Source organism: Kwoniella newhampshirensis, chromosome 3 (genome assembly GCF_039105145.1).
Source record: "Kwoniella newhampshirensis strain CBS 13917 chromosome 3, whole genome shotgun sequence".
NCBI lineage: Eukaryota > Fungi > Basidiomycota > Tremellomycetes > Tremellales > Cryptococcaceae > Kwoniella > Kwoniella newhampshirensis.
This window is the reverse complement of record NC_089957.1, coordinates 1-16,378: the sequence shown is the minus strand read 5'-3', so window position 1 is coordinate 16,378 and position 16,378 is coordinate 1. Positions and strand designations below refer to the sequence as shown.

At 51.7% G+C, this 16,378-nt stretch overlaps 6 protein-coding genes across 6 annotated transcripts; 2 read left to right on the top strand and 4 right to left on the bottom strand.

Moving 5' to 3' along the window:
- Nucleotides 1-1,581: 1,581 nt before the first annotated feature.
- On the top strand, nt 1,582-4,368 carry IAR55_001360 (uncharacterized protein; the record flags this gene model as incomplete). Its single annotated transcript, XM_066944487.1, has 20 exons — nt 1,582-1,682; nt 1,735-1,811; nt 1,862-1,933; nt 1,993-2,066; nt 2,123-2,198; nt 2,265-2,412; nt 2,473-2,494; nt 2,550-2,620; nt 2,676-2,715; nt 2,774-2,796; nt 2,856-2,933; nt 2,990-3,148; nt 3,200-3,224; nt 3,288-3,416; nt 3,484-3,689; nt 3,742-3,928; nt 3,994-3,999; nt 4,071-4,079; nt 4,144-4,233; nt 4,291-4,368. 20 exons carry the CDS (start codon nt 1,582-1,584, stop codon nt 4,366-4,368), a joined length of 1,671 nt encoding a protein of 556 aa, XP_066804410.1.
- Nucleotides 4,369-4,747: 379 nt separating this feature from the next.
- Nucleotides 4,748-6,542, bottom strand: IAR55_001359 (uncharacterized protein; the record flags this gene model as incomplete). The annotated part of the gene is made up of 10 exons (XM_066944486.1): nt 4,748-5,025; nt 5,070-5,286; nt 5,340-5,463; nt 5,511-5,662; nt 5,710-5,799; nt 5,846-5,912; nt 5,961-6,009; nt 6,064-6,150; nt 6,261-6,324; nt 6,372-6,542. The coding sequence occupies 10 exons, from the start codon at nt 6,540-6,542 to the stop codon at nt 4,748-4,750; spliced, it is 1,299 nt and encodes a 432-aa protein (XP_066804409.1).
- Nucleotides 6,543-6,830: 288 nt separating this feature from the next.
- On the bottom strand, nt 6,831-7,619 carry IAR55_001358 (uncharacterized protein; the record flags this gene model as incomplete). Its single annotated transcript, XM_066944485.1, has 5 exons — nt 6,831-7,058; nt 7,121-7,206; nt 7,266-7,442; nt 7,511-7,562; nt 7,617-7,619. The coding sequence occupies 5 exons, from the start codon at nt 7,617-7,619 to the stop codon at nt 6,831-6,833; spliced, it is 546 nt and encodes a 181-aa protein (XP_066804408.1).
- Nucleotides 7,620-7,724: 105 nt separating this feature from the next.
- IAR55_001357 (uncharacterized protein) lies at nt 7,725-8,235 on the bottom strand (the record flags this gene model as incomplete). Its single annotated transcript, XM_066944484.1, has 2 exons — nt 7,725-7,948; nt 8,019-8,235. The coding sequence occupies 2 exons, from the start codon at nt 8,233-8,235 to the stop codon at nt 7,725-7,727; spliced, it is 441 nt and encodes a 146-aa protein (XP_066804407.1).
- A 632-nt stretch (nt 8,236-8,867) lies between these two features.
- Nucleotides 8,868-11,086, top strand: IAR55_001356 (uncharacterized protein; the record flags this gene model as incomplete). Its single annotated transcript, XM_066944483.1, has 11 exons — nt 8,868-9,009; nt 9,053-9,109; nt 9,157-9,291; nt 9,342-9,480; nt 9,540-9,662; nt 9,712-9,817; nt 9,881-10,183; nt 10,242-10,288; nt 10,368-10,477; nt 10,538-10,852; nt 10,908-11,086. The coding sequence occupies 11 exons, from the start codon at nt 8,868-8,870 to the stop codon at nt 11,084-11,086; spliced, it is 1,656 nt and encodes a 551-aa protein (XP_066804406.1).
- A 1,775-nt stretch (nt 11,087-12,861) lies between these two features.
- IAR55_001355 (uncharacterized protein) lies at nt 12,862-15,377 on the bottom strand (the record flags this gene model as incomplete). Its single annotated transcript, XM_066944482.1, has 14 exons — nt 12,862-13,055; nt 13,120-13,183; nt 13,265-13,303; nt 13,369-13,448; nt 13,542-13,847; nt 13,908-14,241; nt 14,311-14,430; nt 14,512-14,666; nt 14,753-14,827; nt 14,879-14,941; nt 14,996-15,033; nt 15,094-15,135; nt 15,220-15,279; nt 15,343-15,377. 14 exons carry the CDS (start codon nt 15,375-15,377, stop codon nt 12,862-12,864), a joined length of 1,605 nt encoding a protein of 534 aa, XP_066804405.1.
- Nucleotides 15,378-16,378: the final 1,001 nt, after the last annotated feature.

Below are 16,378 nucleotides of genomic sequence, written 5' to 3'. Positions count from 1 at the left end.
GTCGGATGCGATAAGCATACGTTGGCGACGAAGGGAAGGCATTCAAGGCGAGCGCAACTTGGCATTCAAACTGCAGTGCCTCTCTATACACATTCATGATCGCGAAACAGTAAAGAGGATCCGTGGGACATTGCGCCGTTCATAGCGACCGACGTCGATCGAGAACGCTCCTTCGAAATGCCTCTCATTTCCATATACTTCAGTACTCATAGAAGCTGCCACACGGAAAAGCGCTCCGAGGGAGCCGTCGCTAAACTGAGCATGACAGTGCCGAGTTCCCGCTTGGACAGCCCTTGAGATCTTTTGGTGGACCAAATGCAAAACAGTTGCCTTTTGAGAGCACCACGCGTCTGCTTATGTTTGAGGCGTACCTTTCCGCTCGCAGATCTTCCCAGTATTTCGTGAACGATGCCAAACAGTCAGATCAGCACAGTCAACAAAGCAGCCCGGACTATGCCCAATGTTGACTTGGGTGTTTGATGGCCAAAACTATCATTATCGCGGTCGCTGGATGCAGAAGCCCTCGGGACACCGTACCGTACACGGGAAAGAGGAATTCAATTACCGTATTAGCACAAGGAAGATGCACTCAGAGACCGTTTCCATCCCGTCGAAGGGGATTTCCGGAACGCCACGGAGAAATGCTTATCGGACATGTCCGTGGCCGAAGCTCTGGAATGGTTATATCTGGTATGAGCACTGAAACCTTCTGGCCTCAAAGAGTAGTCCGTTTCGACCTTCGCTTCGATATCTAGGAACCGTTTATGATTCACAAAGCAACCTGTTACGACACTACTAGCGCACCCAGCCTTCTACAGTACTCGTCCACAGCACGTCACCCTTTCCCTTTCCCACCCACCGCGAACAGAAGACACAGATAAGAGTCAGGGTGGGGGACAGGGCGAACAGCAGCTTCGGTGAATACTCCCGCCTGATTTTCCCACACTAATGCGACGGGGGTTCCGAATATAAAGTACAGAGGGCTCGAAGTAGACTTCGAGAAGCCGCGGGCGGGGTGTTGTACCACGGACGCAATGCATTCGGTGCCTTCAAGACCCTTCAATTGTTCTTCCATGCTGCCCTCACCCAGGGAAACCATGATGCAACGGCTATCGCTCGTATCAATCACCGCGGCAGAGCAGCAACTTGCAGGTCCCGCTCAACGAGAGACCAATTGCTCAGATCGAGTACGACGACGAGGATTGCAGTTCGTATGCGAGCTTCTACAGGCGCCAATTAAGCCCAACAAGGTTTGCAGATAAGGGGGATTGCCGTACTGATACCTCTCCATTGCCTTGTGTTCTTCTGCTCACGGGCAGGGCAAGAGAGGAAGAGCTCCACCTAAATATAGCATGGCGTGTCTATCGTGGCTGAGTGTACCACATCGTGCACCATGCATTGCAGCAAAGTCCCGGGGGGTTGGATCCTTATCTTCAGTGTTATGGATGTTCCGGCTTTCGCCGGCCTGGTGGGTATATGTGGTACGAGTGGAGCCGCATAAATAGCTACGAAGGTCCAAGTCGCTCCAGGTGCTGCACATACATACGAGAATCGTCCACCGTACTGAGAATCGCGTTCAAGATGAGTTCAAAGGAGTTAGAGTCAGAGAAGGATGTCGGTGTCGATGCCGAGGTCCAAGTCGCAACCCACTATGTGCCCGAGTACAACGAGACTGATATCGAGTGAGTCGGTGTGGTTCTTTCCACCTTGATCCCAGCTCACGCCTGCTGTCAGCGACGTCGCTATCGACGTTCACACCCATCTCAAAGATGGTGTTCGGCGTCAACTGCGTCAGCGGCACGCCCAAATGAGTAGGTTCAATCCCAGTCCACACTGGCGCAGAGCTGATTGTGGCACACAGTGGCCCTTGCCGGGGCCATCGGAACTGGTTTGTTCTTGGGTAGTGGAAAGTCTATTCAGCACGCTGGTCCAGGTGAGTGAGGCTGGATGATAGTCGAAAGCGCTGCTGCTGACCTGAAGGCGACCATCAAGCTGGAGCTCTCCTCTCCTATATCACTATCGGTACTGTCGTTTGGTCCATGACCTATTCTTTGGGTGAAGTCATCGTAAGTGGCGCTGGGTCTGTCATTCATGAAGGATAAGGGATTGAGTTTGCCCTCAGTGTTATGCCCCTATCTCTGGAGGATACATTCACTATGTCGAGCGGTTCATTCACCCGTCTGCTGGTTTTGCCCTAGGTGAGTATTCGAACACTTGTAATGTATAATTTGATGACAGGACATTGACGCAATGATAAATGGCAGGCTATGTCCAATGGTATTCGAGTGTCATCAACTTGCCTGCCGAGATGATCTCCGCCGTTCTCATCATCGGATTTTGGACCGAAATGACCAATGCAAAAATCGCTGGCTTCCTCGTTCTTCTCTCTGTGCTCACTGTGATGATCAACCTGTAAGCCATGAAGGCCAGGTCCACCAGTTTGCTCGAATTCACTGACTCCTGTTCTGTCAGATTCGGAGTCAGATGGTTCGGTGTAAGTCGCGACGGATGGATTCTCTCCTCTTGTGCGACGCTAAGTCTCAATGAAGGAATCCGAATTCTTCTTCTCTATGATCAAAATCCTCCTCATCATTGGTTTGATCATCGGTGGTCTGGCCGTGTAAGTTGATTCACTGCATACTTCAGGAACATTCTGACGTAAGATATCCCTTCAGTGATCTGGGAGGTGGCCCTGACCACGAACGAATCGGTTTCGTAAGTCCTCGACCAGTACACTTGAGTAAGCGGCCATATATTGATAGACAAATCACAGCGTTACTGGAGACACCCCGGAGCGTGGGTCGCATAGGTAATATCCCTCCGAAGGAGCCTACTTACGAGGTTGTCTCTAATAGCTTCGCGGCTTACCTTGAGCCAGGTGCCAAAGGCAAATTCCTGGGATGGTTCTACACTCTCGTCCAAGCCACCTATTCGTAAGTGAGCCACGTTCTATTGTGACACCGTCTGATCCAAGCATTCATTCATTCAGGTTCTCCGGGGTTGAGACATTAGCCATCACTGCGGGAGAGCTACAAAACCCCAGGTTGAATGCTGCAAAGGCGACCCGAAAGTTGTTCTGGAGAATCGTCATGTTCTACATCTTGGGTGTGCTCATTGCCGGTATGCTTGTGGCATACGACGACCCAGAGTAAGTCACACTGCAATGACAGTCGTGTCTGGGATCTGACAGTCGCAACAGTCTCTTGCGTTCGACTGGAACCGCCGTAAGTGCCATAAACGCATTCTTCAAGCATTACCATTTCTCACAAGAGGCAGTTGCGTGACAGGCCCAATCACCTTTCGTCATCGCCTTCACGCGAGCGGGTGTGAAGGGACTTCCCAGCGTCATCAACGCCGCCGTGCTCACATCGGCTTGGAGCGCTGCCAACACCGGAGTGTACACCAGTTCTCGGATGGTGAGCATTTACTCTTTTTATCGCACGCGGGAATGGCACTTGACGTTTGCCCTCTGAGGGCCTTTAGATGTACGGCATGGCCTTGCGAGGTCAGGCTCCTAGGATCTTCGCGAAGACTACTGCAGCCGGTCTCCCTGTCGTATCGGTCGTCTTCAGCGGTCTGTTTACCGCGTTGTCATTCATGACGCTCTCCAAAACCGCCAACACCGTACTCAACTGGCTTACCAACCTGACCAGTATCGCTGCTCTCATCAACTGGGCGATGATCTGTCTGTGCGTGCAATCTGTCACTCCGTCGGTGTCACAACTGACACACATTCGATAGGGCCTTCATTCGATGGAAGGCAGCCATGGATGCACAAGGTCGTGATCGATCGGCGACAAAGTACATTTACCTTAAGTGGCAGCCATGGGTCGCCTACTATGGACTCATATGGTGTTGTGTCATCACCCTCTTCAATGGTTTCTACGTATTCATCAAGGGCAACTGGGACGTGTCGGACTTCATCATTGTAAGTGTGCCTCGCAGGCGGTCCACAGATAAATATCAATCGTGCTGATAAATCACCCCTCACAGTCTTATGTATGTGTAATATCAGTGAATCTGTTCTTAACGAAAATACTGATACCGTGACTTGGCCGGCGTGATTACAGTTGAACCTCGTGAGTGCTTCCATGGGTGATGGTCTGCGCTCTCTTTTGCTCACAATGTGTCTCGTATCTCCAGCCCATCTTTGGTGGTCTGTTCCTCGGACATTGGCTCTACACTGGTCGCAAGGGCTTCTTCAAGGCTAAGGAGATTGACCTCGTTTCCAACGTGAGTAGCGACTTGTTCGGTTGGGTTACACTATGGGCTGATCTGACGATTTGACAGATCCCTGGTCCCGAGGTCGACTTCGATCCCGACCCGCCTACGACTGCATTGGGTCGATTCTGGAACTGGCTCCTCTAAGGGCTTGTCCATTGTTGAGCACCACTTCGAGTCTCGCCTGGCTCTTGTTTACACCTGCCCAACTCATTGATAACCCCCAGTCTGCCGAATTCCAACCTCGCCCATCCACGCTGACCCTGCCACATCGAGGCAGGGTCAGGTGTTTCGTCTCGTCCACTGTCCGTTGTAAACGCAAAGAAAATTAAAGCTTTCAGAAGTTGTCGTTGAAAGCTGTCGAAATCAGTCTCAGTAATTTGAACGTTGAGATGCAGTTTGTTGCCTCACGCAGCAAGTCGTCGGTAGTTGCCGCGAAATGATTGGGATCGAGGTCCCAGCCGAATGAGGGACTCGTAGCAGGTTCGGGCGTGCTCACTGTGCATCACCATTGCGTAACTTATATCTACAAATCAACCCGAACCGCAGGCCTGAATGTCATCTCATGGCCTTCAGCCTCATCGTCGTCCTCCTTTGAAATGACTGCCTGCCATACTTGCTTGCCTCGATCAAACAGCATTCCGACTGCTGCACTACTGGCCAGACTTGCAGCCACCAGCGCAACAAATCCTGGAGACCCCGCCGATCCCCAATGTAGACCGTGTGACTTGGGATGAGGACTGTATAAAGCTGACCCTACAGTTGGTCCGATTGCGGCGCCGAGGCCACGAGCGATTGAGAAGCCTACAAAAGTCAGTGAAGCCCTGCAAGTGTGCACCGATGCTTACCTGAGAATAACATCGTCTGTCGCTCCTTGTCCGGGCCGGCGACAGCGTATGCACTCTGCGACCACATTGACGAAAAACCCCCCGTAGCGAGACCGAACGTGACAGCAAACGGGGTGAACATTGCCATGCCGATATCACCACCGCAGCCCCACAGAGTCAATACGAGGATACAGCCGGTAAGTGAGCTTATGGCCATTGCGGAAGCGGGTCTCATTCGCTAGAAACACAATTAGCGATGAATGTCCAATGCGTGAAGTAATGGGGACGTACATCGGTGACATGACCCCACGCGATTTGAGCAAGAATACAGCTAACGTTGAAAGCCGCCAAAAGACCGGCTCCGGAAGTTGCGCTCAGCGTGTCTGACAGTCGAGGCAGGAACAGACCGACATTGCTGAACGGAGGGTCAGCACGGGTGAAATCGAAGAGAGGTTCACTTACAAGTAGCCAAATCCCTGAAGAAGGGTAGTGAAAAAGCAACCGAAGAATCCTGCACGCAAGAACGTATCGAAGAACGGTGGCATCGGCATTCTAGCGACATCCCGGGATGCCGATATGGGGAGACGAGGTTTGACAAAACAGATGGCGATTCCCTATAGAGCGCTATCAGCTGAGTAGGAACTCATCATAATGGGCTCACTCCTATGACCGCCGTGGACATCGCCCAAGCTCGGAGAGTCCACGACAGGCCAATCCGGTCAATGAGGAATTGTGTCAGGGAAGGCATGAACTGCGCATTGTCAGCCCGACTGCTAATGCTTATTGAGCAAACTCACGGCACCGCCCACGCCTCCACCAGAGAAGATGATGCCTGCTGCCAGTCCTTTCCGTCTGTCAAACCATCTAGAGACGGGTCAGCTTCAACAGACACTACGTGCTGCACGGACGTACTGTGGGATCCACTTGATTATGGGGAATGCGCAGAGGGCAGCAGCAAGACCTGGATGGATAGATGAGCATCATTCCTCTTTCTTTCCCCACCGACGAGACGTACCTGGTAGTAACCCTTGAAGCACTATCAGAGCTTCCACACTCTTGATAAAACTAGCCACCAAGAGAGATGTACAGCACAGACCGAGCCCTGTCCACATTGACGGCTTCAAAGATCGCGGAAATCGGTTGTAGAAGTAGATGAGAGGTACTCCTGCGCCGTCTAATTGTCAGCCAGGCGATGTACATAGATTGACTCACATCCAGCTAGCAGAGAGAGCGTTCCGATGAGGGAGATCGCGGTCTCAGAAGACGACGAGAAAGGCTGAGTGATATTAGCATCAGTCAGTCGATAGTGAGACACAAACGCACAGGTGTTGCGGAGTAATACTTCAGGTAGACCCCGGAGGAAAAGAGCGGTCCCCACAGCAGAGTCTCCATCAAAAAGCCTGCCAGAGCGAATGACCATGCTTGACGACTGCTGTCAACCAGTGGCAGCGATGGCAGCTGACGCTCAGCGGCTGGAGGGATCGAAGTCGACATTGTGCAGGTGCTGTATAGAAGGATCACAAATGCGTCAAAACATGAAGTTTGCGTGAATAGAAGAGAAAGCAAATGTTTATGACATCTTCTTATCCCTCGGCTAAACCCGGTAATCTCCTCCACAATTCAACGAGATGCAGAGATAGCAAGCGGCCCATCGCCTGTCGTTGCAGCTTCTCACACAGCTTCGCAATACCAGCACAGACTGTTACACTGTTATTTTCTATCGGTGAAAGCACTGCATGTATGCATGAACGACCCGACGTTTCATCTTGTCGTCGAACTGATCTACATTTTCTGAACGAGGCCGTTGCTATCGCTGCTCGGATGTTGTCCGTTTGGGTCACTACCTGACTTGCTCTCAGCTGCCAAACCTCCCGGCACGTCGAGTCCAGTACGATTGTACAGCCTGTCAATCTTGTGTCTCACTGCTAAAAAGTCTTCGAGGGGAACAAAGTCGGCCATAACCTCCACCTCAGGAGTAGATTCGTATAGATGCTCGACACCTTTGGGGAGCTGTGCGGTATGTCAGAGCTCGTCACGAGAGCTGTCGCAGATGGGGCTTGCAAAGGACGTACGGTCACTCTCCCGACACAGTTATACCACCGAGCCGTATAGCCGCAGGCCAGCATGATACGATCTTCGTCAGACTTGTTTGGCATGCCTGTGGTTGTTGTCAGCATGCCGTGAACGACGAGTGGACAATTTGAGGACGGTGCTCACCTGCATGCCAGAGCCGCATGTCTCGAAGATACACACCACCGGCCTTGCACTCGACCTGCAATGGCGGACGAGTCTGTGCACGTCCCTTGACGAGCTCGTCTTTGATCCACATCTGCATTTCGGGGTCCCACACGTGCTCATCGGCATCGGCGAAGAGATGAGACCCAGGCCAAACTTCTATGAGGGTGTCAGCGAGCACGACCATTGCGGCCGATGATTACTGAGCCCCTGAACGGGTGACTCACCAGTCGCACCATTGTCTGCGGAGAAGTCGCTCAGCACCCATTGAGCCGCAACCTATTCGTCTGCAATCAGATCCTCTTCGGCTCCACGGCCCGTTGCACGGCTCACCATGTATGGAGCCTTTGTGTACCGGATAACATCAGCCATTACGCACGAAATGACATCAGGGATGTGCGGCTTACAACAGGATGGACCGAACGGCAGTCTGTACTTTGATCAACGGTCCTCCTCCGATGAGAACCAAGCGGAAGTCTCAGACTCACCAGTATGCACTTTCTGTCTCTCCGTCCCCCTCTTTGTTGCATTGTTCCCACATGTGTAAACAAATTGAGGTCTAGCACCCAAATACGCGTTCAAGACCTGCAGAACGAACGGGTTCTTGTGCAGCCGGTGAGACTGGAGCTCAGGTAGATGTGAAGGAGGACCTTGCAAGAAATTGCCTGAAACCGAGCAGTAATTTAGCATGAGCCCAACAGCCTTAAAACTGTATTCACAACATATATGACTCACCAGTAGGCTTGAGACGTTCCGCCTCATGCGATGCTTTCTGGATCTCTTCCCCTTCTGTGAGCAGAACCTCCTTGATCCCACTGATGACCTTCGGGTCTTCAACCCGTTCCAGGACGAGAAAGCCATCACGATGGAAGCTGTTGATAGCAGCGTATAGAGATTCCGGGGATAGCTTCCCAGCTGACAGCTCTTCCGCAGTCGGAGTGATGGGCGACATGTCGGTACGGAATCTGATTAGACTGTTACGACAGTTGCTGCGGGGCAGATGGGGGAACGACGGAAAGGGACGAATGAAGCAACTTGCAAGGTATAGTGTTTTTTTAGCGAGGTCAAGCAGGTGAACGCCTGGCAGACTCAGTCACTCGCTCGGCCGGCTTGTGCAGCTCCGCTTTATAGACTGACGCCGGACCAGCGGTATATGAAATAAGGGCGAGCGCAAGCAACAGTAGAGGGCCGGTGGGGGGGGGGGGGGGGCTGAGTAGGGAGGTCGAGGGTGGACTGAACCGAGAGATGAGACTCAGTCGCAATTGACGGAGGCGACTCACCGACTCGGCCGTGATTATCGAGCTCGGCCTTGACCGTGAATGGGACTACAACCTCTTCAGAAGGGAGCAAAGGGGAACCCTCTTCACTTAGCGTATGCGCGATGGAGAGAACTGACTGCTGAAAGCGAATATCGCAGTCGTGGCCGCGCATGATGCCGTTTTACCAAATGGGGTTACCCTGAATCCTTATCTCGGGTTTATCCTGCCATCACATCTCTGCGTGCGGTGTGTAGTATAAAGGTTTAAGATGCCATAGGATGCCAAAGACAGGGGATCGCTATGCTGATTGTCCCCACTCATCACAATGCATATGGACTCGACGCCTTCGGGTGGACTCAGAAGAGTCAACAAAGCGACCATCAAAGCAAGGCTCACCACCACCTCAGCGTGGGCGTTACCCAAAGAAGAGTCTCGCATTGCTCCCGATGACGTCTACACCAACAAGGGTAAGCTCATCTGCGACTACTCGGCTGACCACCGCCAACGTAGACATGGACCCATCGCCTCCAGAGATGCGACTCTGGACCGCATGGACGTTCTTCGCCTGTAAGTAAGCTTGTCGTGGCATGTTCATCCTCTCATATGGCATATAGACTGGTGCTCGGATCTTATCAATCCCGGCACATTTGCGGGATCTGCCGGTCAGGTTGTTGCTCTCGGCTTGACATGGTGGGAGGCCTGTCTAGCCAACATCTTGGGCCAATTTCTGGTAGCCATTGTGATCACAGGTAAGCATAGGCTGGGAACAACCTTGGAACAGTTCTCATTGTCCCCCTAGCCAACGGAATCATCGGGGCCAAGCTTCATACTCCCTTTGCGGTGAGCGCCCGATCGGTGTACGGATATTGGGGAAGCAAGTTCCCGGTCTTCTCTCGAATGGTCATCGCATGCTTTTGGCTGTCCATCAACTCTTGGACGTGAGTCATCGTGCCCTGTCAAGATCGTTGTAGGACTCGGCTGATCGAGCGTAATGTAGTGGTGGCGTGTACGTGACCCTTATGATCCAGGCCATCTGGCCTCAATATGCTAGGCTCAAGAACTCGATACCGGTGTCGGAGGGTGCAACCTCTCGAGACTTCCTGTCTTTCTTCCTGTTCTGGTCAGTGTACTCGTACCAGGCTCCATCGCATCGTATTAACTCCTTCCAGGGCAATGCAACTGCCGTTTATCATGATCCATCCCTCCAAGCTTGCTTGGGTGTTCAACGTCAAGGCAGTTGCAGTTCCTTGCGTCGCTCTGGCAACAATGATTTGGGTAAGGACAGAAAGATATTTCAAGATGTCGCTCTGGATGTGATATTGACTCGCCACATTGCAGTGTTTGGTCGAGGCACGCCCCAACGTATCACAAGCACTGAACCATCAAGCGAACCGCGCTGCGCCTGGTAGCGCCAGGTTTCAGGCTTTCATCTATGCCGTCACTTCCACCCAAGGTACTTGGGCGACTCTTGCGCTGAACATCGGTGACTTCTCGCGTTATTGCAAGCGACCGAACTCAGCCTACGTCCAGCTGTTCGCACTACCTGTGATTTCTGGACTCTTGTCCATCATTGGGGCGATCTCCGCAGCGTGTACCTTGGCGATCTACAATGAAGATCTATATCAGCCGTACGATATCACAGTGAGTGCTCGCCGGAATGAAGAAGAAGTGACAGCTTCGCTGACGGAGCGAACCATAGGGCAAGTGGGGCGTCAGTCATGGTGGCCGTGCGGCTATGTTCATTGCGTCTTTCGTTTGGGCTATGGCGAACGTGACGACCAACATGTAAGTAGCTGAATGGTTTGCAGCGCTAATCACCTGCTAGTACGTCAAACTCGATCTCTGCTGCGAATGATTTGGCGACTTTGGTACCAAAGTACGTCAACATCCGTCGTGGTCAATTGATCGTCATTACGATCGGCGTCTTTGGCTTTGGTGCGTTATTCGTCAGTCAGTTCTGGGCGATCGCTGAGTTCGTCCACCTGCTGCTCGCAGCACCGTGGAAAGTCACCGCATCGGCGAGCAATCTCCTCAGCTTCATGTCATCCTATTCGATCGTTCTTGCTCCCATGGGTGTTCTCCTTGCAACCGACTTTTTCATCGTCAAGAGGCAAAAGGTCAATATCTATCAGCTCTACCAGCCCAAAGGAATCTACCGATTCTCGAAAGGTTGGAATTGGCGTGCTTTCGTCGCGTTGGCATGCGGCATCGGGCCCAACATGCCTGGTATGGTCAATGCTATCAACGCAAACATCAATATCGGCAACATTCATTACTTGTATCTTGTTTCAAACATCTCTTCCAACCTGTGTACGTGCAAGAGTTCGAACCGGGAGATCGGATCACTCACATGTTTCCCCCACAGTCGCCATGAGCGTTTACCTAGCTCTCAACAAGTTCTTCCCAGCGCACGCAGCCATCATCGATGTAGCAGTTCATGACGTTCTAACGCCTGAAGATGGAATGGTCCACGATACCGCATTCACGGGGGTCGAGGGCAAGGAGAAGATGGATGAAAACGTTTCCGTCCAACCGGTACTCTAGACCGATCAACAAACCTCTTGTATGTTTGTCGATTTAGACTTGTCGCGTTTATCACCGTTCAGAAGTCAGATGAACGAATGGCGATGGTCTTTGGCGCAAGACAGGATTGTTGGGGAATGCAGCATCCTGAAGTTTGAGAGCTTTCCCCTTAGTGGACTTTCACGACCATGACAACGGTCACATGTCATCAGGTGACTTGTCCTCAACGTTAGCAGCGAGCAGTTGTGAATTACACACCAGAGACTGATCAAGCACCTCGTCGGCGCGCCGGAGCAAATGGATCGGACAAATGACGTCTTCAACAGGCTGCTGGCTCACTGAATATCATCCTCTAGATTGTAATGGATTATCAGTGAAGGGAGGAGTCGTACTGAATACTTTCACACCCTCCACACTGACAAATACAAAGCAATTGCCGTCTGACCGCTCCCCTTGATGATGCTGCTCGACAGAAGCTGAGTCAGCAAACGGACTGCTGCCCGCCGACGAGCGTTTGTAAAATCACTCCGCTGGACTGACTCAGCCGTCTTCGTCTCATTGGCTCCGTGAAAGGTATCATTTCGTCAGGTATCTACTGGGTCCTCAACCCTATTGTCTCAGTCCCGGACGATCCTTCCGATCCATCAAAGCCAGCTTACACTGCGACACAACACTTCCACTCTAGTAAAAAAAATATAAATGTCCGCCGAGTCGTATGAAGCCGAAGTTCCCAGTGAGTTATCAATCATACTGCTCCCTCACCCCTCGTCCACCTCACCAGCAACTGGAGATGGTATCAGACTGACAATATAACCTGGTGTACTACCAGTGCCCAACACCGGGCCTTCGTGGTCCGAAGACTCCGTTGAGCACCCTGGTTTCCTAGTGCACGAAATCGACGACACGCCCGGCCGCAAAGCATATTTCATCCAGCTCGAAGCTGAGCCGCAGTACACCACACAAGTCGCCCAGTTTCTTCGAGACATCAACGCCGGGGTAAATCAAGAACCGGGGACAGGCCCTTGGTTCGGTCTTTGATATTCCAAACTTACATTTGCGACCTTTGAGGCCTTCCCAGACGCTCGGAGGAGGCACGATCACGATGCGGGTCTCGGAGGCGTCAATTTCTTTCGCAAGGAAGAGCTCAAGGAGTGGCTGGCGTGGCCCGCTCAGATTCACAGGCTGGACGTCGTGCACGGCCAATTCGGAACGATGTTCGGAGCTGAGGTAGAGATGAAGACAGTCTGAGGGGACTTCGCGTGAACTCATGCAGGAAGACAGTGCGACTACAGAGTCGTTGATCCACTTCACAAGTGCAAGTCCGGGTGATGCCCTTCAGCCTGTTTGAGAATCGTAAGACGAAGATCGATTATCAATTCCGATAATCGTCTTGTTGAATTGATAATCGTCTTGACCGCCAGAAGTTCCCTTGCATGAGCTCAAGGTTTCGTTACATTACTGATGATCCAAATTCATTGGACAGATACCTCCTCATTACCGGTTGGCTATCATGGCATTTTGACTACAAATCCGAAGTCGAATGCACCGATTTAGATTGCCCACAACGGGATTTGCCTGTAACTCTATGATCAAGTTCACAGCTCACACCACAGTCGCTCCCTCTTCGCCTGCGTCATATTCCGACAAATAAGACGTGCATGGGCTAGTGTATTCCATCAGGTCCCAAATGTACTTTATCTCTATCTATGTCCAGACCTTTTATTTAAAACCGAACGAATGGAACCCATGTGACCCTGACGCTCGAATTCAGACTGTGATCGACACCGAACCGGTGCTCAAGCGAGACGATTCACCTCTTGAACGTCGACCGCCGCTTCCTCCATCTTGCTGTCGGACTCCTCGCTCTTTTCGCCATATCTGGTATACCTCTCTGCCTGGAGAGACGCATCGACACCCGCAACAGCAGCTGCGTTACCTTCGAATGCGATGGCGATCTCCTCAAGAGTGTAGCCCTTGGTCTCGACCATGACTGATTGTCAAACGACGTTATAAGCTGATGTGGACCGATCAAGTAAATTCGCACGATAACTCACAAAAGTAGGCAAGCACCCATTGACCGAAGAGGATAGGAATGAATACACAGTAGTACTTCCAGCCCTGCGAAGAATTGCGGTGAATCAGTGGACACTTTTACCTGATTGTCTGTAGATCTGGGTCGACAGATGCCAAGTCACCTACAATCTTGTTGAGTGCGATCGAATGGACGTATGCGCCGTACTAAAATGATGGTCGTCAGCAATGGAACACGCCCACAGTCGTGACCTTGAGTGAGCGCGACTTACAGCGCCCCAAACCTGGTTGACAGTGTTCCAAACTACCATACCCTTTCCACGGACGGAGTAATTAAGAACTTCAGCAGGGTCTAATTCAAGAATTGCAGGTCAAAGGTCAACAACGCGAAACACCAAAAGTGGTTCCCTTTGTCAGGTAGTCGAAGATTTGCGTGATCACTCACAAGAGTAAAATAGAGGAGACGCATAACTGGATGTACCGCTGTAAAGCCAAACAAATACGACAGAGGCGATACCAGCTCGAGTGTTTGTTTGTCCCGACTGGGCGAACACCGCTCCAGTAGCCGCGAGTAAAGCCATGCCGAGCATGAGCAACGGCCAGACGATGAGAATCATGCTCCTTCGTCTGAAGTGGCCCAGACTGAGCACACCGAAGATTTGGACCAAGAAACTCCACATGTTGATTCCTGCACCGATACCAGTTTGAGTAGCTGTTCCTTTGATGCCGACCAATTCCAGTACGACAGTATCTGTTAATGTAGGGTCAGTCATCTGGAGTCATCCAATACCTGTCCCTGTTTGATACTCACAGTAGAAAGAGATGACGCTGGAACCGTTCATTTGGGGCATGAAAGTCATGAGAGACACCAAGCCGAATCGATGCTTGTTTCCGGGCTGTCGCCAGACCTCGAGCCAAGTGAGCTTCTTGGCCTCGTTCTCGAGAGCGAGGGTACGTCTCATCTGCTCGTACTCGAACAGCACGAGTGGGTCTGTATCGTCACCGTTGCCGTGATATTTGACAAGGAAAGCGAAGGCCTCCGAATCTCGTCCTTGAGCGATCAGCCAACGGGGCGTTTCGGGCACGAATTGAAGGGCAACAACGATGTAGATTGCCGGGACGAGCTGTACCAGGTATGGGATCCTCTGATGGCCCACAGCGAGTATCAGTGTCACTTCTCAACCGTCCGAGTGTGACGAGCCACTATGACTCACCCATGACCATGATGAATGGATGTAACTACAACCAAATGTGACGAACGATCCGAGAGTGCTTCCCAAAATCCAGTTGCAGTCGAATAAAGCAGCTACCTGCGCACGACTTCGGGGGTGCGTCTAGAAGGCAGAGGCAGGATCAACAGGAGATCAGTCCTGCAATTGTGCTGCTGCTCTCCAGGCGGCGATGCAGACACTCACAGCCTCTTGCATGATGATAAGGGCTCCGATGAGGAAAGAGGTCAGGCCGGTGCCGATAATCGCACGCGACGCGACGAAGAGACCATAACCTCCTTTATGGACTGCGCCGGCGATACAGCCGATGACCGTGCCCAAGACCATGGTATAGCCGTAGACTGTGGAATGTATGAATATGAGCTTAACACTTATGATACATTGTCTTCTAGAGTTGCCTCAGCATGTGCACTTGAATGTCACCTACACCTTAGAGGCCATTTTCGGCCATACTTGTCGGAAACGAATGAGACGATGGGGCCCATAATGAGGCCGACAATGACTGTGCATGTCATGTCAGATCAAGTGACTCTCGCTTAAGCAGGCTACTCACAGGAGACAGCATTCAGAAGACCAATCTTGCTGGCGTTGGGATGTCCCAAATCCTCCCTCCACGCTTTGATACAATCAGCACCTATCTGGCGTACTTTACGACTGAGTTCTCGCTCACATGGTAGCGCCTGCAAACCTCCAACAATGGTTCCGTCACTGTGAGACGTGATCAGCCTCTTGTCATAGTTCAGTCGATCGCTTTTGCGTAACACTTACTAGCCACAAAGGAATTCGCTCATGAAGACGATAGACAGCATGCTAGTTGCGAGAGTTGCTGTCAGCCCGACATCTCAGGACCTTCATGAATCCCATGACTACTGTAATTTCAGCTCTTGAACCCACAAGTTGAGCTGTCGAAGCCCTTTGTTCTTGTACCATGGTAGATGATCTGAAGCGTTTGGGCTAGAAGCACGCCAATTAGCTTGAGAAGGCCATGAAAAAGCCAATGCGGCATCAATCACTCACATGCTCGTCCAGTCAATGATTTCGGCCCCAGTCATGATGACGGAGATGCGAATGAGCCAAGTCGGATCACGGACGTAACGTGAAGGAGGATATCTTGATGGTATAAAGGAAAAGGAAAAGAGAGTGATCGCGATCAAATCGGATTGAACCTATATGTAGGCTGTCCAGAACTAATTTGTCCTGTTCTGTTCCTATCCGACAGTGTTCATACGTCTCTGATCCTAAATGAAGGAGCGCGCGAAGAGAAGTCAAGTCCAATTGTTGTCTGGAGGTGATGATAGGTATGCGGGCTGACGGCAGACAGAAGGAAAACGTTATCGCTGACTGGGAGATACGATACGATCGGAATGAAGTGTCTTGGAAGCCCGCTCGAAGGTGTTCTTAGATTCTCGTCTCTTTGTTTGGATCTCGCCAGGATGGTAAGAGGTGGAATGAGAGAACAATGAGGTATTAGGTATATTTCAATCTACACTATGATCCATCGATAACCAATCGCGCCGAACCCGAATCATTTCATACCGATAAACGACCCACCGAAAAGACGGTCGAGCTTATCGGAGCTTAAATGTGCCGCTTTAGCTCAAAACTGCACCGACATCTCGGTCAAGAATCCCTGCATAGCGAAAACTCGGTCCACCTTCCCCTTCTCCCTCGGGGCTGCCCACAGCAGCGGTTCTGCGCGTAAGGGTAGGGAGGCTTTACTGCAAGAACGGGCCATACCTGAATTCCAGGGTTAGGGGTTAGGGGTTAGGGGTTAGGGGTTAGGGGTTAGGGGTTAGGGGTTAGGGGTTAGGGGTTAGGGGTTAGGGGTTAGGGGTTAGGGGTTAGGGGGGGTTAGGGGGTTAGGGGTTAGGGGTTAGGGGTTAGGGGTTAGGGTTAGGGGTTAGGGGTTAGGGGTTAGGGGTTAGGGGTTAGGGGTTAGGGGGTTAGGGGGTTAGGGGTTAGGGGTTAGGGGTTGGGGGTTAGGGGGTTAGGGGTTAGGGGTTAGGGGTTAGGGGTTAGGGGTTAGGGGGTTAGGGGGTTAGGGGTTAGGGGT